General features: G+C 39.2%; 1 protein-coding gene across 1 annotated transcript in view; it reads left to right on the top strand.

Moving 5' to 3' along the window:
* LOC139726767 (oxytocin-neurophysin 1-like) overlaps positions 1–19,420 on the top strand; it is a 76,337-nt gene that overhangs the window by 32,361 nt on the left and 24,556 nt on the right. The window contains exon 2 of the mRNA XM_071637758.1: positions 14,273–14,441. Within this exon, the coding sequence (XP_071493859.1) occupies positions 14,304–14,441 (138 nt within the window). The 5' untranslated portion in view covers positions 14,273–14,303. The remainder of the gene's footprint in view (positions 1–14,272; positions 14,442–19,420) is intronic.

Raw genomic sequence — 19,420 nt, 5'->3', positions numbered from 1 at the left:
AACAAACAAACAAACGCTGACGATTGTTCTTTGTTTGAATGAAGCCCATTCGAAAAGAGCAACTTTGTAAAATAAGTAAATTTATCTTGAACGTGCAGACAATCTATAAGATAAAAAGTAGCCAATTAATGCTTAGCGTATGATGCTCATAGTTTTACTTACCTGTACGCATTTGCAACTTTCCTTAATCTGTCAATTGACATAAACTATTATGAAAACAATAACAATTGCAACAAATGTTTATGTTTGAATAAGTTCAAGCAATTTGTACTTTTTTTTACTTCAAGCATATCAGTAAGACGCAATACATTCGAAATGGGGATTAGTTAGCTTCATATATCACGGAGGTACCTTCTTGCTTGAATTCCTTTTATACCATTATTACAGATGGTATCGCGGTCTAACTGCTTACTGCACGTGCGTGGTTAGATGTAGACCACAAAGAACGCTGGCAAAATTCTACTCGAATTCAAAACGTCTGCCGAACCACCCACACTTTGCTCACAGACGGTCTCTGTTGTTATCACCTGCGTCCATCGTCGATGTCGCCGCGTTTATCATGATCGTCGTCGCTCTTATCGCAGTTGTCGTCGACTGTGCATTCTCCTTTTCCATGAAGTTGCGATGTGTTTAAAGTTCTCGTGTATTGGTAACGTTGTGCGCACGAGATCTACAAGTCCCCTTTACGGCGAAATCGTCGATGTGCAGTTTGCGCAGCAACTCTTTCACGCTTCCAGTGAAAACGCATTAGTTGATGCACATTGATAACGACCCAACAATCTGTGTTGTTTTTTGTTTTGTTTTTGTTTTTGCCTGGTTTTGTTTGTTTGATTGTTGGTTTGATCAGGCAATCTGTCTCCTTCTGCAGTTCCAATGGTTCGAATCACAAAAGAGAAGAAACACGTGTATTTGAATTCTGTTTTAGTCCGAAGGATTTTCCAGGGCAGCACATTACATTGACCGCTTACTTGTCTATCAAAGAGTATGGCTTTAGATTAATGGTATTATTTACAATTTGCAGATGAAACAAAAACCCAGCTTTTGTGCTTCAAAATAGTTCTAAAATGTGAGTTAGGGAGTGAAACAACAAATATAAAAATGTTAATCAGTATAATCAATGTTAAGTATTGTTAAATATAAAAAATGTGTGAACGATACTTATAATATAATCGTTTGTAGAGTAAACCGTCGACAGCTATGGTTTATTGAGAAAAATAGTGATGTCTTCTTATATTTTAGGCTTTATTGCAAAATTTAAATGGTACGATGTTTTGTGATACAACTGACCTACACATGGTTATGCATCAAATGTGATAACTTGAACAGTTTTTAAGTCACTGCTCCCAATGGTAGCCAATACCTTTAAAGGTGTCCATTAAGCACCTATTTGCAGCTTTCTCTGGCCACAGAAATTATGTTGACATCTTTAGTTAGATCCAAGTCATGCTGTCCATTATGAAGCTACAAACACAGGAAGAAGGCAGCGTTACCATCGAAATGCAAGATCGCGTGTAGTGCGAATGTAAATGTTTGAAAGAGCATGTCAAGTTCAATTCAACGAGGAAAAGATACGTCGCTTACCACAGTGTAGCTAGTCAGTACGACTTCGTATGCAAATGAATTTGATGAGAATGCTGTCTTGATTATCGTTATGTATGATAAGGTAAAAGTCTTAGAGCAACATTAAATGTAGGCTGACCATTGATCTTATGAAGATGTTAACATAGTGTGATAGCGTGGGATAGACAGTTACACATTTAGATGTCATGCTTTCGCATATTGCGTAAATTTCTTTGTGTGTCTGTTAGAAGATATTCTTGCCAGCACAAAGTGCAAGTCACTATTCCGTGTGTATGCGTGCTATGATCAGATAAGGTTTATTGCTTCGTAAAGTAATGCCAGTTTTAATTACTCTCTTAAACATTATTTGCATGGTAGTGAACGGTACAGTTGAATGTGTGGAAGTTACATATGCAGTGACAAGATATAGAGAATTTGTTAGGCTTGATATTCAGTTTATTTTCTACATACTCTGTCCGATTTTCAGTCATGATACACATAATTATACAAAAGCAACATGATACGTTTTTGGAAAAGCGAGCGTGAGTGAACGTAAAATGTCAAAAAAATTGATATTGGGCAATTTTAGCAGTGTCTTTCCATCTGTCTGTATGATGTTGGATTATATATATATATATATATATATATATATATGCGTGTGTGTGTGCGTGTGTGTGTGCGTGTGTGTGTGTGTGTGTGTGTGTGTATGTGTGTATGTGTGTGTGTTCCAATAAATGTCTATACTGTCGTTGCGTGATTTATTGAGACTGGAATGAGACTATAAACGGAAGACCACTATAGGAATATCGATTGGAGCCGACGGCAGCAATCAATGCTGTATACGCCAGGCTTTGTTGTGACCCTTTCAAAGTGAAACATTGCTGAATGAAAATACTCTTTGTTGATATGGAAAATACCGTTCTTATATTTTTTTTTCTAAAAGACCGCAAAATCAATTAGAATTTAAACGTGATGTGGAAGCTTAATTTCTTTCGAAGAACTTGGTTTGTCTCCACGTTCCTTACTGGTCACTGAAACAAACGATGGAGGACAAGCTTTTGATACACACTGCACTGACATTTGGCACAAATTAAATGCATACATCAAAACCATTGATTTGTTCTTATTGGGATATATACATATATATATATATATATATATATATATATATATATATATATTGATTGATTGACATTAATATAGATCTCTATGGAGCATGTTTTCAGAGTTTGCTGGTAGAGCAAAACTTCTGCCCTCTATTTGCTTTATATATTGGTTTTTCTGAACCTCAGTTAAAGGTGTTTGGCATTCATGATTGAATAAAGCGCTCTCAGCACGTTGCTACTCGAGGATTTTGGTGTAATTAATGAATATCTCCTTGACATTCAGCCGCAGGTGATCGGTTTTAGGGTGTATAATATGGCAAAACAAGTAACAAAGGGTAAATTTCATGTTCAAATGTTGAATGTGATAAATAATTAAGGAAAATGAATCAAACAGAACGGTAAAAGAAATCATCAAAATCCGACAAAGAATAAGAATGTGGCAATTTTTTTTAGAAGTAGTTTTATATGTATATAAATATATATATGTATATATATATATATATATATATACATAGAGAGAGAGAGAGATAATTCATAACAAAACAAATCACGCTTCTTTATGTATGCATAAATGTTTTATATACTTGAAGATGTGATATTGGTCCGAAGCCGATGACTGTATTGATATGAGTAATCATCTCCCCACATTTTATGTTAGTGGATTTCATTTTTTTTTTCTTTTAGGGAAGTCTTAAAGACAAAAGCTACATCTTCCTCCTCCTCATCGACATAATTATTGTGAAATTTTTAAGAGCGATATAGGCATGGTAGATCTGGTTGTTGTTGCTTGATCCGAGAAATAACAATTCTCTATTTTGCTATTCCATAAGCCAACAAGGAGAGCTAAAAGGCGAAGACTTTGTCACTTCATTAAATTACCCTCTGTCGAGGCAACAGATACCACTGTTTTTAAACATGAGTTAGTATGTGAGACCCTAAGATTCCATAATTTGACTTATGGGCAGTTTCAAAATACTGACTCCTCTAACGTTTTGTTTTATTCAACTGTTGTTATCAAAGTCCGCTTGACCGTGAAGTGACATTTCACTTTAAGGAGAAACCCACGTGATTTCCCTATTGTGACGATAGCAGCGACCTTTATGACGCATCCGAATACCCATTTCAACACCCAGCCCGCACCTCATCGTCAACGTGCCTGCTCCGAACATTGCTCGTTTTACTTCACGTGCTGGACACTGGATGCATATGTATTTAGACCTACGGGGGGTATCTCACTGAGCTGCGAATGTCTTCGAGCGTAGCGAATCTTAGGGAATTTCAGGATTCATTAACAGTTGCAATCAGATTCGTAAACAATTTTTACGACAATGAAATGTTTTTACGACAATGAAAACCGTAAACGAATTGGATTGCAATTGTTTATGAATTTGATTGCAACTGTTAACGAACCCTGGCGAAACCTAAATTCCCTAGAATTCGCTATGATACGCTCGCAAACATTCGCTGCTCAGTGAGATGCCCCATTACACATACATGAATATAAATATATAAATCATGTATACATATGGACCATGTTGTGTATCCGTCATGTTACGGGGGGGGGGGGGTTGGAGAAGGTTGGAAAGAAAATCCTTAGAAGATTGTCAAGGTCGCAGAACCGGCTTATGACTGCTAAATGGGGGGGGGGGGGAATTCGGCTACATGGCATTCAATATCTTGGCAAAGACTAACAAAGTTAAAAAAAAAACACCAGTATTCTCCAACAAGTCCGATCGAGACCCCCCATCCCCCTCCTCCAGCCCCAGTCCGTTGTTGCCCCTGGATATCATCATAAGCAGTAAGACTTGTCCTTGGTCCCTCCCGTAGTATCTGGTGAACTCCATGAACAGTTAAGAAGAGAATAAATGTCATTTTTCTTTAATCTGTGCTCAAAGTGTTCCTTAATTTTCATTTTATTCAATTTCATTCAATCAATTTTCCATTTCCACCAAAAACATACACCGTCATAAACACAACATAATTGTCTTGATACAGAGCAGCTGAAAGATTTACATCATCATGCGCGTGAATGGTGACAAACTTTAAACACAGTCTTTATAGAATTAATCATCGGTGTATTAAGTAATGCGTGATTAAGTATAGGCTGTGGGAAATGGAGGGGACTGCTAAAAAGCTTACCTTGTATAATTCAGTCCCCTCAGAGAGAGAGAGAGAGAAAAAAAGATGTAAGCAACATTATTTGCTGCTCATTAAAAAAGTGAGAACAAAAAGCGCGCTTTGAATGCGCCGCATTAAAGATATCGCTGTGGTAATGGCGGGGGGGGGGGGGATAGAAACTTAGAAAAGAGTATATGAACAAAGGAAAGACGAGATATTAAAGAAGTTGACACCACCCCCCCCCCTCCGAGAAAAAAAAAAGATAAATCAATAGGCATCAACAATGATGAGCCTCAGATGAGGTTTGGTAATGGCTTAGGAGAGATTTCTTTGATTTCAGTTTGAAGATATCAAAATTTTGTGCATACTAAATGTTGCTATCCAGGAAATACAAGAAACATTAGGCCCCGAGAGAAAGATAGAATATGAGTGTCAAATTCTTCAAATAGCAATGAACTTTATTGTAATCAGGCATCCCTTTAGTAAGGACGATGCACTGTTGGTGTATATTTGATCACATAACATGCACAACGTGTAGATTCATTCCTAGTACTGATGCAACATTTTTTCCCCCTTTTTTTTTTACAATTCTAACCCTCGATCCTTCCACAATAGCATATATTCATGAATTTGAATGCATACACACCAAAATGCTAGCTGACAATCTTGATTATTAATACTATGTGAACATGCACAATGCCAATGAACTGTTCTCATTTAAGTGCAGGAAGGTACCTGCTTTCAACATTAAAGTCATAATCTGTATTTTCCCCTTTTCTCATAAATGGAAGAAAAAATTATATGCGCACGTTCCTCGAATGTGCATTTGACACAATATTTAGCCGCTCCCTTGATTTCATGTTTTGACTTGATGACAGGAATTTTGAGGGTTTCTAAATTTGACTGTTCTTCGGGATAATTCAAATGCAACCTCCCTCTTCAGAGCACGAACTATGGGTGACGTGTCTCGAACCTCTTGTTGTTTGAAGTACTTCGTACTTTAATAGTACGGATTTCTTTGAGACTGTTCTCCGAGCCGGTGACTCGTATTCCATGACGTAGTGAGAACGTGTGATTGAAACAAGAAAAATTATTATTATTTTTTTTTTTGGTTGTTGACAAAGGCATCAATGCCGCGCGGTCTAGCACGCCACTTCAGCGATAATCGGAAACCCGAGTAGCACGGGAGAGATTCTAGGTTTGAAAAAGACATGCATGTGATTTCATAATCGTTTCTACGCTGTATGTTTATGAAAAAAAATGTTTTTACCTGTACGATATGACTTGGTTTTTGGTCAAAACAGCATTTCTAAGATAAGTTTGACATGTCCAGAACTCGTTTCCCATTTCTCCAAGTGACGGGCATGCTTCAAAAACAAACAAGAATAAGGAAACAATCAAATAAAAAAAAATACATACAGAAAAACAAAACAAAACAAAGCAAAACACCAAGACCGTGCTCCTGCTTTATTTTTTTTTTCAAGGGGGGGGGGGGGTGTTTTTGTTCCTTTATTCCCAAAACCTTGAGGAAGAAACATTTAGCATTGAGTATAAGTGTCCTTCACCGCGAGTTCACATACAGGAAGAAGAAATTTTGAGTGTGCCTTTGCTCACCCGCGCCGCTAATCTTGCTGCGGAGCGCATCCATGATGACAATTTGAACTTCCAAAGCCCAAATTGAATAGGTAGGAGTGCAGGGGTCGGTTTCTGTCTAATGAATAGTTATAAACGAAGTGACGTGCGACCCCGGCCGGGTGAATCACATCCAATCGGAATCTGGGTTATCGCTGAATATTGTCACCAGGGAAAAATGCAACAACCACAACAACAAATGGAAAAAAAGAAGGAAGAAACGTTCCGCGTATGGCGGCTGCAAGACTGGACGAGTCACAGTGTAAGACACAATGTTTCAGATTGATATTGATTTCTTATATATTGTTAGTCATTGACTTTGCTTCAACTGGAGTGCCACCATGTATTTCCAGGGTGGTTGTGCTCCTCTCCTCTTCCTCCCTTTCTCAATCTATCTCTCCCTCCTCTTAAGGGTCATTCATCAAAATTCAGTCCATCTCCAGCTGTGATATTAACTGGTTGTGCCCTCTATATGCTATCCGATAACATGCATATCTCTATGCATAATACAAATCACATGCGTCTTGAACGCGGGTGGGAATGATCAGTTCCGTCGACACGGACAAGACTCAAAATGACATAAATTTCCATCATTCATTTTGTTGTTCTTTTCTCAGAATTTCTGAGCAGGAGAGTTAAAAGTCGTATATCCTTTTTTTTTTTTGCAATTGGACACGAAACTGTACATGCTTGGAGAACAATGTCTCCACACGTCTGTATGGAAATCTTACGGTTTATACACCTCAGAGGTTCTTAACAGAAAAATGAAAAAACAAACAAACAAACAGACCACATGTTGCTCGAGATTGCGCCTTCTTTGCACCGAGAAAAACAGTTACTATTAAAATTTTGTCGGGGCCCGAATAGATTTAGTAACAATCTGTACTATTGTTTTCCCCGCCAGCATGAAGACACTTCCAGTTTTATCATTCCGAGGAAATGTCCGAGTTACCTACCTCCACAGTATACCAGCTTGTAATATCTATGAATGGAATCTAATTTTCAGGGTTGCAATTTATAGGGACACGCGAAATGCGAATTAAGCACCTTGTGCTCATTCTTCGACACCTTGTTCAGCCCATCATGACCTTTCTTCGTTCTTGGGTAGGAAATGTGCTGCTGGGATAACAATAACATCACTGCCCTATTGGAAGGACGGTGCAAGTACCAACATGAATGAGGAATACTCTGGATAATGGGCTATATAAGTTGCCATAAATGTGTAAAGTGTTTTTCTGAGTATAAAGACGGTTTGGGTCAGATGCATAAACGTGTGCATTTTGTGTGTGAGTATCCATGGTTTTGGAAAAATAGGAACACTATCTACTATTTTCACTGGCTATTTTAGACAACAAAATACTTGGTAAAACACAAAACGTTTTTCTTCAACAAACTTTATACCCCTTTTGACTGCGCAGCGCACTATATAAGTATGCAACTATGCATCAATGAAACATTTTAGCGTTTCCTATAAAAATCGGGGAAACGTTATACTTACGCGCTTACAATTTACTTTAGAATACGGATTACAATTACAAAATTGTTGCTCACACTTGATACTTAATACATAATACATAATCTCAAACAAATGAAACGGTTCGTAAATCACCGCTTATGATAGCAGCACATTCAAGATGGTGTGTTTTGATACTTCCTTTAACTCAATAGACTTATACACTCAGCAAAAAAAAGAAAGTAAACACGTTTTTAAGATCATATTTCGCACAGAAAATTTGGCTGAATATAATGTTTTATATACCATATTAAAGGTAATTTAATTGGCTATCAACCTGGTAGGTCAATAGAAAGGCAAACTTTATGCATGAGTGAACACATTCACATTTCTCTTCCAAAGCACAAAAGTAAAAATTGCAAAAATGGACAAGTTGTCATTCATGCGTATGTGCTCTTCCATGTAACAATGACAACAAAAGACAATCCAAAACAGTTAAAGATACAAATCAAGTTCCAAAAATCATCCTATGAGCTCTACAATGACTTTGCAGCTCTCAAAGATAAGGAAAGACGGAAAAAATAATATAGAAAATTAAGAATCTTCTGTCGCATCCAAATTCAAATGGCATGAAAGAGACAAAAAATTGTAGAAATTTCAAATGTTATTTTAAATTCAGAGATTTGAAAATGATATTTGGTTCCTGAATTTGTCTCATGAATCCTTAAATTCCTTACTCCAAAGAATGAAATAAAGAAAGTCTGTCCATTTTATGACCTTTGCGGCTTACTTCCTGTGTATTTTCAAGTTAGATTCGACAGAAAAGTCTTATTTTTCCCCTTAAGTTCCCCACTTTGTTTGTGTTTTAGGATATAAAAGGGGACGACTCGTTTTCATTCATGTCTCTCATTGTGTTAAATTGTTTTTTGTTATCATTGCTATCTTGAAGGGCGTTTGCAAATGAATGACATAATGTCAATTTTTGCAATTTTTACTTTTGTGTCTTGAAAGACAAAAATCAATGTGTTCACTCATGCATGAACTTTCTTTTTTTATATAACCAAACAGGTTGATAGGAAATCAAACAATCTTTAATATTTTTTTTGACCCCAACAGGGTATTTATTGCCTCCATAATTCAACATTTTATATCACATTATACAAAAAATGGAAAAAAATACAATGAGCTTCAAAAAGGGGTTCCTGAGATCAAAGGAAACCACAAACTATTTACACAATATACTTCATTTGCTTTGGTAAATTATAATATGTTTTCTTACTATTCAGATCATCCTCTATTCTTTTACAAATTTCTCTTCCAAACAAATGTTGCAAATTAGTTTCACGACATTCTTTTCCGGTTTTATTTCTTAACAGTATATATTTATAAATACACCAAAAGGCAATTGTCAATCTTTAATAATATGACACAATGATTTTGATCAAAATCTTCTATGAAAAATATGTGCTGGAAAAAGTGTTTACTTTCTTTTTTTGCTGAGTGTACTTACATGTGGCCAGTCCATGTATGGTCCCTGCACAATATTATGTTATGCATTGGCTTGTAATTATGCACATGTACCAGTCATTATCATTATCATATTCAAACTTTTTTTTCACAATTTGCTCTGATTTTGACACAATATTCTGTCACAACGGGTTGTCTGCTTTTCAGTCGTAACTGCAGTTGCAACCTGACGAGGCGAGAGTGGATGCGTGATGTGGAATAGAACCGTTGACTGGATGGAGGATACTCCAGAAACCAAGTTGCGTGTTCACCCAATTGCGTTTCATTCACTTGCTCGCTTGATTATAGTTTTTAACTCCTTGATCGGAAGTGCCAATCACACAGATATAGTAGTCATGCCTCATTTTCAACACCGAAAGGATTTTCTGAGAAGAAGTGTACAACAAAAGATTGCATTTCTTTATTTTTAAGAGGGCGCTGACGAGCGTACGCCGTAAGGGGGAAACTGCATGAGAGATGAGTGGTCACACCAGTTCAACAGAGAAGTCCATAGTCAGAGCTCGCAGAAAACGCCCGCTTGAAACACAACAAAACAATTACCCACCCACACTGTATAACATTATTATAGAGGGGTTTTTTTTCTTCTGTCTTTCTCCAGAGCTCTAAACAATGATAGCAGTCAGCCAACCAGTGGCTATCCTCAACCTTGCTTCATCACACCTTGTAAAGTTCAAATGAATTCGACATTTTTAGCAAGCACGCGGCAAATCAATAAGTTTTCGCCCGCGTTCCCGCTCTATTATGAAACAAAACGGCTCGCGTGGACATGACGCCTACGAGCCGGCGTCTGTTTCTCGACTGGCGTGGTATACCCCTCACATCATACTTACTGTTCTATACCTCTGACTTGAGTAGAGGGGAAAGTGCGAACGTGGCGGAAAATATTAATTAGTTCAATCAAGCGTTGTGCATGCCTGCTTTCTCTTCATTAGTTTCTGCGTGTGTTATGTGTTTGTGTGTGTGTGTCTGACAGTACTTACAGACGTATCCACAACATACAATGACTGTCTTTTAATGGCCTTGTCGGGATGTCAGTCAGTAGCAATAATGAAGTCCAAGAAAAATGTGATGCTCACACACTGACACACAGACATACACTCAGAAATGTTCCAAGTTTTGCTCTTGTGTTTAAGGCGGTGTCACACCTGTCCGGCCAAGCTACGCGGGCTTGTGGCGAGGAGGTAGTTTAAAGCACGTAGAAGATTTTCCGCGGGCGGACAAGAATGTTTGCAATTTTCGCACTTGTTTCTTACTTACTAGACGCGTGCTACTTAGCTTCTACTTGCGTGCGTTCCGTGTGACTCGCGTGAGAGCTTTGAAACCGATCCATTTTCTGTTACGAGCGACTTACGGGGATTGCGAAGTACCTGCTTTGGAATTGCCTGTGAAGTGCTACCGGTAAGGGTTTCCTACTTGTGTTCTGCGCGTACCTCTACGGGCAACTCCCGTGACTCTTCCGGAACAAGTTTTGAGCATGCTCAAGGCCTTGTCATACCGTATCTGGGGAAGTTTTGCGGCTTGACTTGCGGGGAAACAAATTTACTACCCGGAGCTCTCCGCAGTTGGCCCGAACTTGACAGTACCTAGCACTTATCTCGTCCTTAGTTGCCCGAAGGTGCGCACGCCAGTCCAATTTTCCCGCAGCAAAGTTTTCAGCATGACCAAAACTATTTCCGGATGAGTCGCGAGGATTGCCCGAAGAGTTCCACGCAGAACACCCGTAGGAGGGCCGTAGCCGCCGCAATTCACAGGCATTTGACCCACTTGAAGTAGGTAAGTTGCCCGCTGATCTATGCCTATGTGAAGGGAGTGCGTGCCATTTGTGGGCTCATTCTCTTCTTTGTCCTCTGTCCTCTGTGGCGTCGAGGACTACCTGGTCCCTTTCGGACAGGACTTCATCCGCCGAATGGACTTCAGCAGCAATTTGATGCATTTGCTGTGAATCTTCCGGGCTTTGTGGCTGTCCATCCACTGGACGTTCTCTGCCCTTGTGCACTTTCCGTCTACGGGGCATCTTCACTTCTTGAAAGCTAGTTGACAAATGATTGTTTGCCCATCCACTCGAACCAGCCTATTGTTCAGGCTAGCACTCACCTCGCAGGCGACTAGTACGCAGATAACACGCAGTTGTGGCGCAGGTACTTCGTAGAGTGCGTATGTCGCCCGTAACTGACATAAAAGAAGCTATCACGAAGCTATCACGTGACACCCACGCGCCTAACATGCAGTTCAACGGAATACACGCAAGAAGGACTTAGGTATCACACGTTTATCATGTAATACCCACGCCAAACTCGCCCTAAACCTTGTCCGGCCGCAGAAATTATTCTGCGTGCTGAAAAATCCCCATACGCAATAAGCCCGCTTAGCTGGTGTGACAGGGCCTTTTTTGGCAGCGGGTAAGTAGAGCCAGCGTGCGCACCTCCGGGTAACTACTTTTGAGATACATGCTATGTACTGTCATGTGCGGGTCATCTGCGGGGACCTCCGGATAGCAAAAATGTTCTTCGGAAGTCGCACGCAAGGCTGGTGTGACACGGCCTTAAGAAATTACACGCGTTCAAAAAAAAAAATCCCACGAAAGATTCAGCATATTCAGAAGAAATCGATAAAGAAAATGAAAAGAGATTAACAATGTTCATATGTAAAAGTATAATAACACAGCAATCCGCTTGCAACCTTCAACACATTGAAGGGCAAAGTATGCCGACAGACGGACCCTTTAACCCTTCCCCATCACGCCTCTGGGATTAATCCGTACGCATGCCCTGCACGCAAGAACAAGAAGATCACTCACTGGAAATCCCTCGCAGGCAAGTAGCGTTTGATAGAAAAAAATCTCTACAATGATCTCTAAAAAGTGTCTCGCGTCATTCGCGCAAGGGTGGTAATTCTGGGTCGCAAGCCACCTCAGAGAATGCGGGTCGAGATTATACATGTAACATAGGGTCATAACTCGCATTTGACAAAAAAGAAGGGGAAAAAAAAGAGAAGGAAAAGAAAATGTCGCTCTTCATAATTCTTCAGGCAACTGTCACTATCATTCCGCCGGTGAAGATTTTCAACAAGGGAAGGATCTGCTGCAGGCGTGGTATTGATAGATCTATGGGCTTACAAATTCAGACAAAAGCCATACACTACGTCAAGATTAGGACAAAGAGATGATGAGAAATTGCTTTGACTGCAAGATGCAAAAAAAAAACCACAAAACAAACATCGAGAACTAAAAGTTGCATACAGAGGAGTGATCTATATCTTCGACAATCTGGAATTCAAGTTACACAGTGAGAATGAATGCATGTAGAGTGTACGTGAGGCATTCTTTCCAAGTGTAGATGTTAATGTCGTCTAAGGATTATTTCATCATCCACGACATGTTACCATCTGATATCATTAATTGAACGATGGCAGACAACATTCTATGAACACTATACTCCTACACTCTGTCATGTCTGTGAAAGAGAAAGTGGGTTTTTTTCACATAAAATCACGAGCGATGAAAACGATTTTGTCGATCCTGATATTGCCAACAGATGCTTCCTATATTCTAAATCGTGGTACATGTTCTCTATTCACGTCTCTTTAAATGATCAGAGTGGGAGAGAGCGTCAGATCCATGCTGTTTCGTTCCTTTTCATGAAAACATTCCACTGACAAACTCAACGTACCTACTGAATCAAACCCATTAGCCATATACAATGAATTACGTCTCCTTACGCTGCTGCCATGACAAAAAAAAAAATGAAACTCCTCAGCTTTACCAGCGGAAAGGGAAAATACGGTTTCCAGAGCAACCGGTTCAGGGTTCCATGTGACTTTCTGGACAAAAAAAAAAAGAAAAGAAAAGAAAAAGGTGTGAAACCTTGTAGAAATTCCTCCTCAAATCGAATCAATAATCGTCCTTCCCTTTTTCATCGCCATTCTTAATTCTTGTCTCTGAATTCTTACTTCATGTTCGCTCGGCTAAACTGCTTTCAACGATTCTCATCGGGTAGTGATAGTCTACAAATGAATATCAACGGTGGGAACTGTACATTAGTTTGTGCCTCTTTTCCTAACTGCCTTGCGACTTATGCAATAGAAAGGTATAGTAAAGGATAAGGTGTAGATAGCTTCCCTTTATACCATGCACTTCCATGCATCTATCGAGAAATTACATTTAGTTCTGCACAAGAGGTGTATTTATGTATGGGAAGTTATTTACAGTACTTCTTTAAATCTTACCGTGCTAAAAATGTAGTAATGTTAGTGACCTCAGTATGACATTGATAATACTGAACATTGCCCTGCGGACAATTCGGAGGAGCAGGATTTTTTTTTTAAAGTGGTCCTATTGTAGACATGTCATAAAACAGGAGATGAAGAACTTAGCGGTTTTAATCCTCCCTGAAACGTGAAAAAAATGGAATTATGGAATTAGTGATTCAAGCAAAATGGATAACAAAAGAAGACAAAGAAGTAGAAGAAGGGATGATTTGTTTCCTGCTCTCAGCGAACTTTTCTAGATCGTTGGTTAATTATAGATGACTGGGGGAAACGCAAAGCACGTATATGAGACATTTCAGTTTCATCCTTGTCCAATGATATTCTTGTCAGCACTCTTCCAATATTTTCCTCAATAAGTAGAGTAAGTACTCAAACGTGGTGTTTTGAAATCCAGTTCACTAATTTCCTTGTGAAACTTACAGCAAGCGTGTCTAACAAGAGTAAAGGTGAGTCCAGCTTGTTGCTCGCACAAAAAAACAAAATCGAATTTTAGTGAGCTGATTTAACTTCATCGTATTGATATCTTCATCTTTAAAAGCGGTGAAAATAACGTAATGAAATCATTGCTTGATTATATTTCCATGGTGTTTTTTTTTTTTTCGTTTCACAGGGGGAATAACTCTCCGGTAGCAAGCAGCGCGATGATGTCGGTCAAAAATGTAGCAACATGTCTACTCCTTGTCCTGGTAATAGCTGTCTGGATAGGGGGCAGCTTCGCTTGTTTCGTCTCCAACTGTCCACGGGGAGGTAAAAGGTCAAGTTCTCGTCCACTCAGACAGGTAGGTGTCCGCCAACCCCCCCCCCCCCACACACACACACCTCCACGCCTACATGTACATTGCCAACGAGTAATATATTTCACTTTGTTTCACTGAAGCTGCGTTTACACTATGTTCCCGGCGGCCACGGCAGCCCCATTTGCCCGAAACGCAGTGCGCCGTGGGTAGTTGAGACATTCTCCTGTCCCCTCCCTTTCGTATTCTATTCTTGTTCGTTCCAGTCCTCGCCCCGGTAAACATATAGCTACTAGTATCAGACGCTGTTCTCAAGACGTCTGATCAGGCTATACTATCAATATTTTCCGTCGCGTCCCGCTACGAACCGCCTCCAATTTGTGTTACGGTCTATTACATGTCGCCGTGTTTCTTTGCGTTCACCCCGTTTTATCACGGCATACAAAATTCCTCATCAGCTCCGGGACTGCCGTGGCAAATTCTTTGACAGTTTACAAATCTGACACGGCATCCAGGGCAATCACGGCCTGCCATGCTTGACAATCCCGTCTCACCGCGTCGTTTCACGTCCATCCCGGTTTTTTTTTTTTCACGGTGGCCTATAGAACGGGGCTGCCGTGGTTGTCGGGAACATGGTGTAAACGCAGCTTCAAGGAGCCGTTCAGTGGTTTAAGTGGATGAGACCACAGACTCTCAATCGTGTGGTCCCTTATTTTAGAACGAGTTCGCAGGCAGCAGCGGTTGCGCCCGTAATAGTCAAAGTACTTTCTCCTGGGTGGTTTTCGTTATTCTAAAGTTTCGTTTATCCTAAAATTAAAGAAGGTTCCTTTTTTCCGAAGGTTCGTTATTCAGAAACATAAAATCCGTTTACCTAGATGCCTGTCCATCGGAAAATGAAATAGGGTTCGTTGATCCGAACATACTTGTGGCGTTATCATTTGCGTTATCAATACGAAAATTATAAAAGGTTCGTCATTCCGAAGGTTCGCACTTTCGAAAGTTTGTTATTCCGAAGGTCCAATAGTCCAGAAATGAAAAAGAAAAAAAAACTTCGGAATTACGAACTTTATTTCGTTTTGAGATTGACGAATCGTCGGCATTACGAACCTAGTTTCTTTTTCGGATAAACGAAACTTCGGAATAAAGGAGCTTACTTCATTTTCGAAATAACATTTACCTTTTCATTTTCGGATTAACAAACCTTCGGACTAACAAACATTGGGATAATGGAGCGTATTTCATTATCGGCATTACCATCCTTCGGAATAACGAGTCCTTTTTTATTTCCCATTTCCGGAGTATCTCAATAAACCTTCGGAATCAAGGAGTTTATTTCATAATAGTAGGAAATACGATTCTACGGAACAACACATCTTATTTCATATTGGGAATTACCAACCTTCGGAACAATGGAGCTAATTTCATGTTGGGAATTGCGAACCTTCGGAATAGCGAACCTTCGGAATAACGAACTATATAGCCCTTTGTCCTCAATGCCTTGTTCTTTGTAGGGAACTTTACACATGCGGGCCCGTGTGTTGATTTGCTCGTAAGTATTCCTCACAGGCCGCGTCAACTAAATCAAATCAAATCAACAAACAAGATCGATTCATTCAATCCATTTTCAAAATTCAATATTGAAAATGAATTATGCTGGACGCATGGGCTCACGCACATTTACTTCTCAAATTCAACATATTCGTAGATACTACACAGCATCAGAAGACATTTTTATCGTAATATTGTGATGGTGAGCGACATTGTCAGAAATGATTCAATATGATTCAATAGAAATGATATTGATAAGGATCAAAGTAACAATACAAATAATAAGTATTATTATTTCCGCTTTTATGCTTTCATTATTATTATCATTATTAATACTATTATCATGATAACGATATTGATAACTTGCGAATAAAACATATATAACCAAGATTTTTGTATCACTGGCAAGATACTTTTGCGTTGGCTCAAAAACAGATAAAAATCTTATCTATAAGGTAAAACAATAAGCTGCTGTAACTGCAACCGGTAACGGACTAGAATGAAAAGCAATGTGCCCCCAAACGGCTTACGACGTTTCAACTGCAGTCGTTTGACTGTTCTTCACAGTATTATGCGGAGTATTTTAAGGGGAAGTCCAGTCGAAATTTCATGATTTCACATCATGTAGTAAATATATCAACGGCTCCATGCATAGATTTATGGAATCGTTTGTGGTCCTAGAGCAGAGAAACCAATACTGTGAACCCCCCCCCCTCCCCAAAGGAAAAAAAAATACACTGAACAAGGATGATCACATAGGGGATTTACATATAATTAAAAAAAAAATGTTGCAATGTAATTCCATGGCAACATCGCTTGCTTAACAAGTTCATCTGTGTAGAATTTATGCACGCTTTTTTTCTTTTGTCCTGCTTCCTTGAGCTTCTACTCATGCATTCTTATAATATTGTCATCATCCTTGTTCATTGTGATTTGTTATAATTTTTTAAAACATTCTCATTCCTTGTCCCAGTCACTATAGATTTTGAAACGCTGTAAAAGTCTGAAAATCAGGCGGAGATTCCTTTAACAGCTAGACCGCTTTTTATTTGCGTTCCATTTACGACTATTATACAGCCCTTCGTGTAAGGCCAATAATCATGAATTCATTATGACTGTGCTCTTTCTTGAGCCTGCGTGTAAATAGCCTGTGCCCATCAGCTCCCTGCCATTTCATCAACGGGGAAGGAATTCTACGCCATTTTGACAAGCAATTATCGTGACATATAGCATTTACACCCTCTTATGAATCTGTACGGAGCTCACGCATAACGGGACATCATTGACGGGTCCTCATAGAATTTTGACAAATGACCACGTCACGCACTGAGAAATACACCCACATACACTTCACGTTATCAAGAGTTCTATGCAAAACCAAACGGAACAGGCACTGCCTGGCTTTGTTTGACATGTGGCACCTTAAGTGCATTCCAAATTGTCTGAGATTGGCTTTCTGGCGATTACACTCAATGAGTCCATCTAAATGTAATTAACTGTAATTTACCGTCTTGCACGATTAAGGTGTGACTGGAGGAAGTGAATTGGTATTAATTGACAACTGATCATCTCATCACGATAACCAATTTTTCTCTCACTTTATTTGTTTTCTTTACGTTTCCTTTCTCACTTTTTTTTCATGTAGAAAGCGGCAGAGCGAATACTTTTAAAAGGCATTATTACAAGTACCTTTTCACAAGTGTATATTGGATGGTTAACCCTAGACAAGAAATGATGATTCATTACCATCAAATTAAATCTTTTACCAGCTTGAGGGAGTCAGTCACGGGGCATGATTAGCAATCACATGACATCTGATAACGTAAAAACTGAATGAACTGCGAACGGAACACTGAAGATCAGCCAACACCCTTGAAATCACGTTGTGTTTTCATAAATGCTATGGTATTAAAAGTGCAAACATCCTAGTTTTCATATGTCTGCACAACTGTCGAATTTTGCTTTAAAATGTACACAAATGCATAAGAAATGAGTAAAATAACGTTGTAATAACACGATTTCTTTTGGGTAACGACGAAAATGAGTGATATTAGCCAATAAGTTTTGCCGGAAGTGCTAAATTCTCAAAGCTTCCAGATCGTGTTCGCTACGTGATGTTTTATATTTGATGACATTAATTACAATATATCGGGCCATAGCGGTAGCCGTCGCACGTGAGAGTAAACTGCATGGAGCTTGTCCTGCTTGTGATTTACTATACTGTATTATATAGCTCATATATAGATTCCTCTTATCTGATTAGTTAAAAGTGGAGTCATGAAAATAGCTGTGCCCCATTTTTGATCAAAATGACGTCTTGATTTACTGTGCCCGGGGCATAGAATCAACTGTGCCCTGTAAATAGGTTTGGAGACAGTCGCGACCCCGTACACATAGATCACTCATAAATGTACGCACCAATGATACGACCGCCGCGCTGTCGATCAGCGTTGATTGCGAGTGCTTTAAAAGAGACTAGAATCTATATTTTTGGTATCTATATTTCGGAATCTATATTTTCGGTATATAAAACAAATAATGACAGCTTGATATTCAGTTAAAATTATGTTGGCCCTCGGTGATGTGAAAACCATAACTATGCCCTCAACTTCGCTTCGGGCATAGTTATGGTTTTCAACATCACCTTGGGCCCATAATGTTATCTGTGCCCCTCATAGCAGTCATTATTTGTATACTATTGACTGCTTGGACATCACGATTCGATCATCACCTACTAGCAGCCTTCTACACAATATCCACTAATGAACGGGGAGGGCGCTTCAGGAATAAAATTCGGGTACACTGACATTTATTATTTCACATTTTTTATTTCAAAATACTACAAAGCAACACGATATCCTGACGAATCACGTCAGCCTGACAAGTTTCGTGATAGAGCTTTCCGATGTATTGCATGCAAATTCTAAATGGTTGAAGATGAAATTTCAAGTACTGTATGATACATTTCAAGTACTATATAGGTTTTAGCTTTAAATTGACGTTTGTGAGCTAGAGCTCGTATAGGGTCGTGTGCCTGTCTGCCGCGTTACTTTGCGTGTTCTACGTGCAAGTATATTTTATGTGTATCTTTGATGGACAATGTGTATCAGATCGGAGTTAAATTGCAATATTCGACGCACAGAATCCTATCATGCCGATAATCATTAGTACTTGCCTTACTTCATAATGTCGGAGTATGATTGACACAACCATTGCGCGTGTTCGTGTTTCTTTTCTCTGCTTATATGACAGTCCCCTCTGGACTACATTAACAGGATGGTGCAACATACAAGGGGTATGATAACATGTCAAAATTTGATGAAAAATCAATGTAGATGGATCATCAAGATGAGGCAGTCAGGAGCTAATAAATTCATTCGATGAATTCAAGGATACAGGTAGAACGAAGAAATCATGACACGACGTGGAACGCATCTCAGTTTGGGTTTTGGATCTACAGAGCAATTTTCGTCAAA

Source organism: Diadema antillarum, unplaced genomic scaffold (assembly GCF_040938485.1).
Source record: "Diadema antillarum isolate AM-2024a unplaced genomic scaffold, OU_Dant_1.0 seq00000098_RagTag, whole genome shotgun sequence".
Taxonomy (NCBI): Eukaryota; Metazoa; Echinodermata; class Echinoidea; order Diadematoida; family Diadematidae; genus Diadema; species Diadema antillarum.
This window is presented reverse-complemented; position numbering and strand designations above follow the sequence as displayed.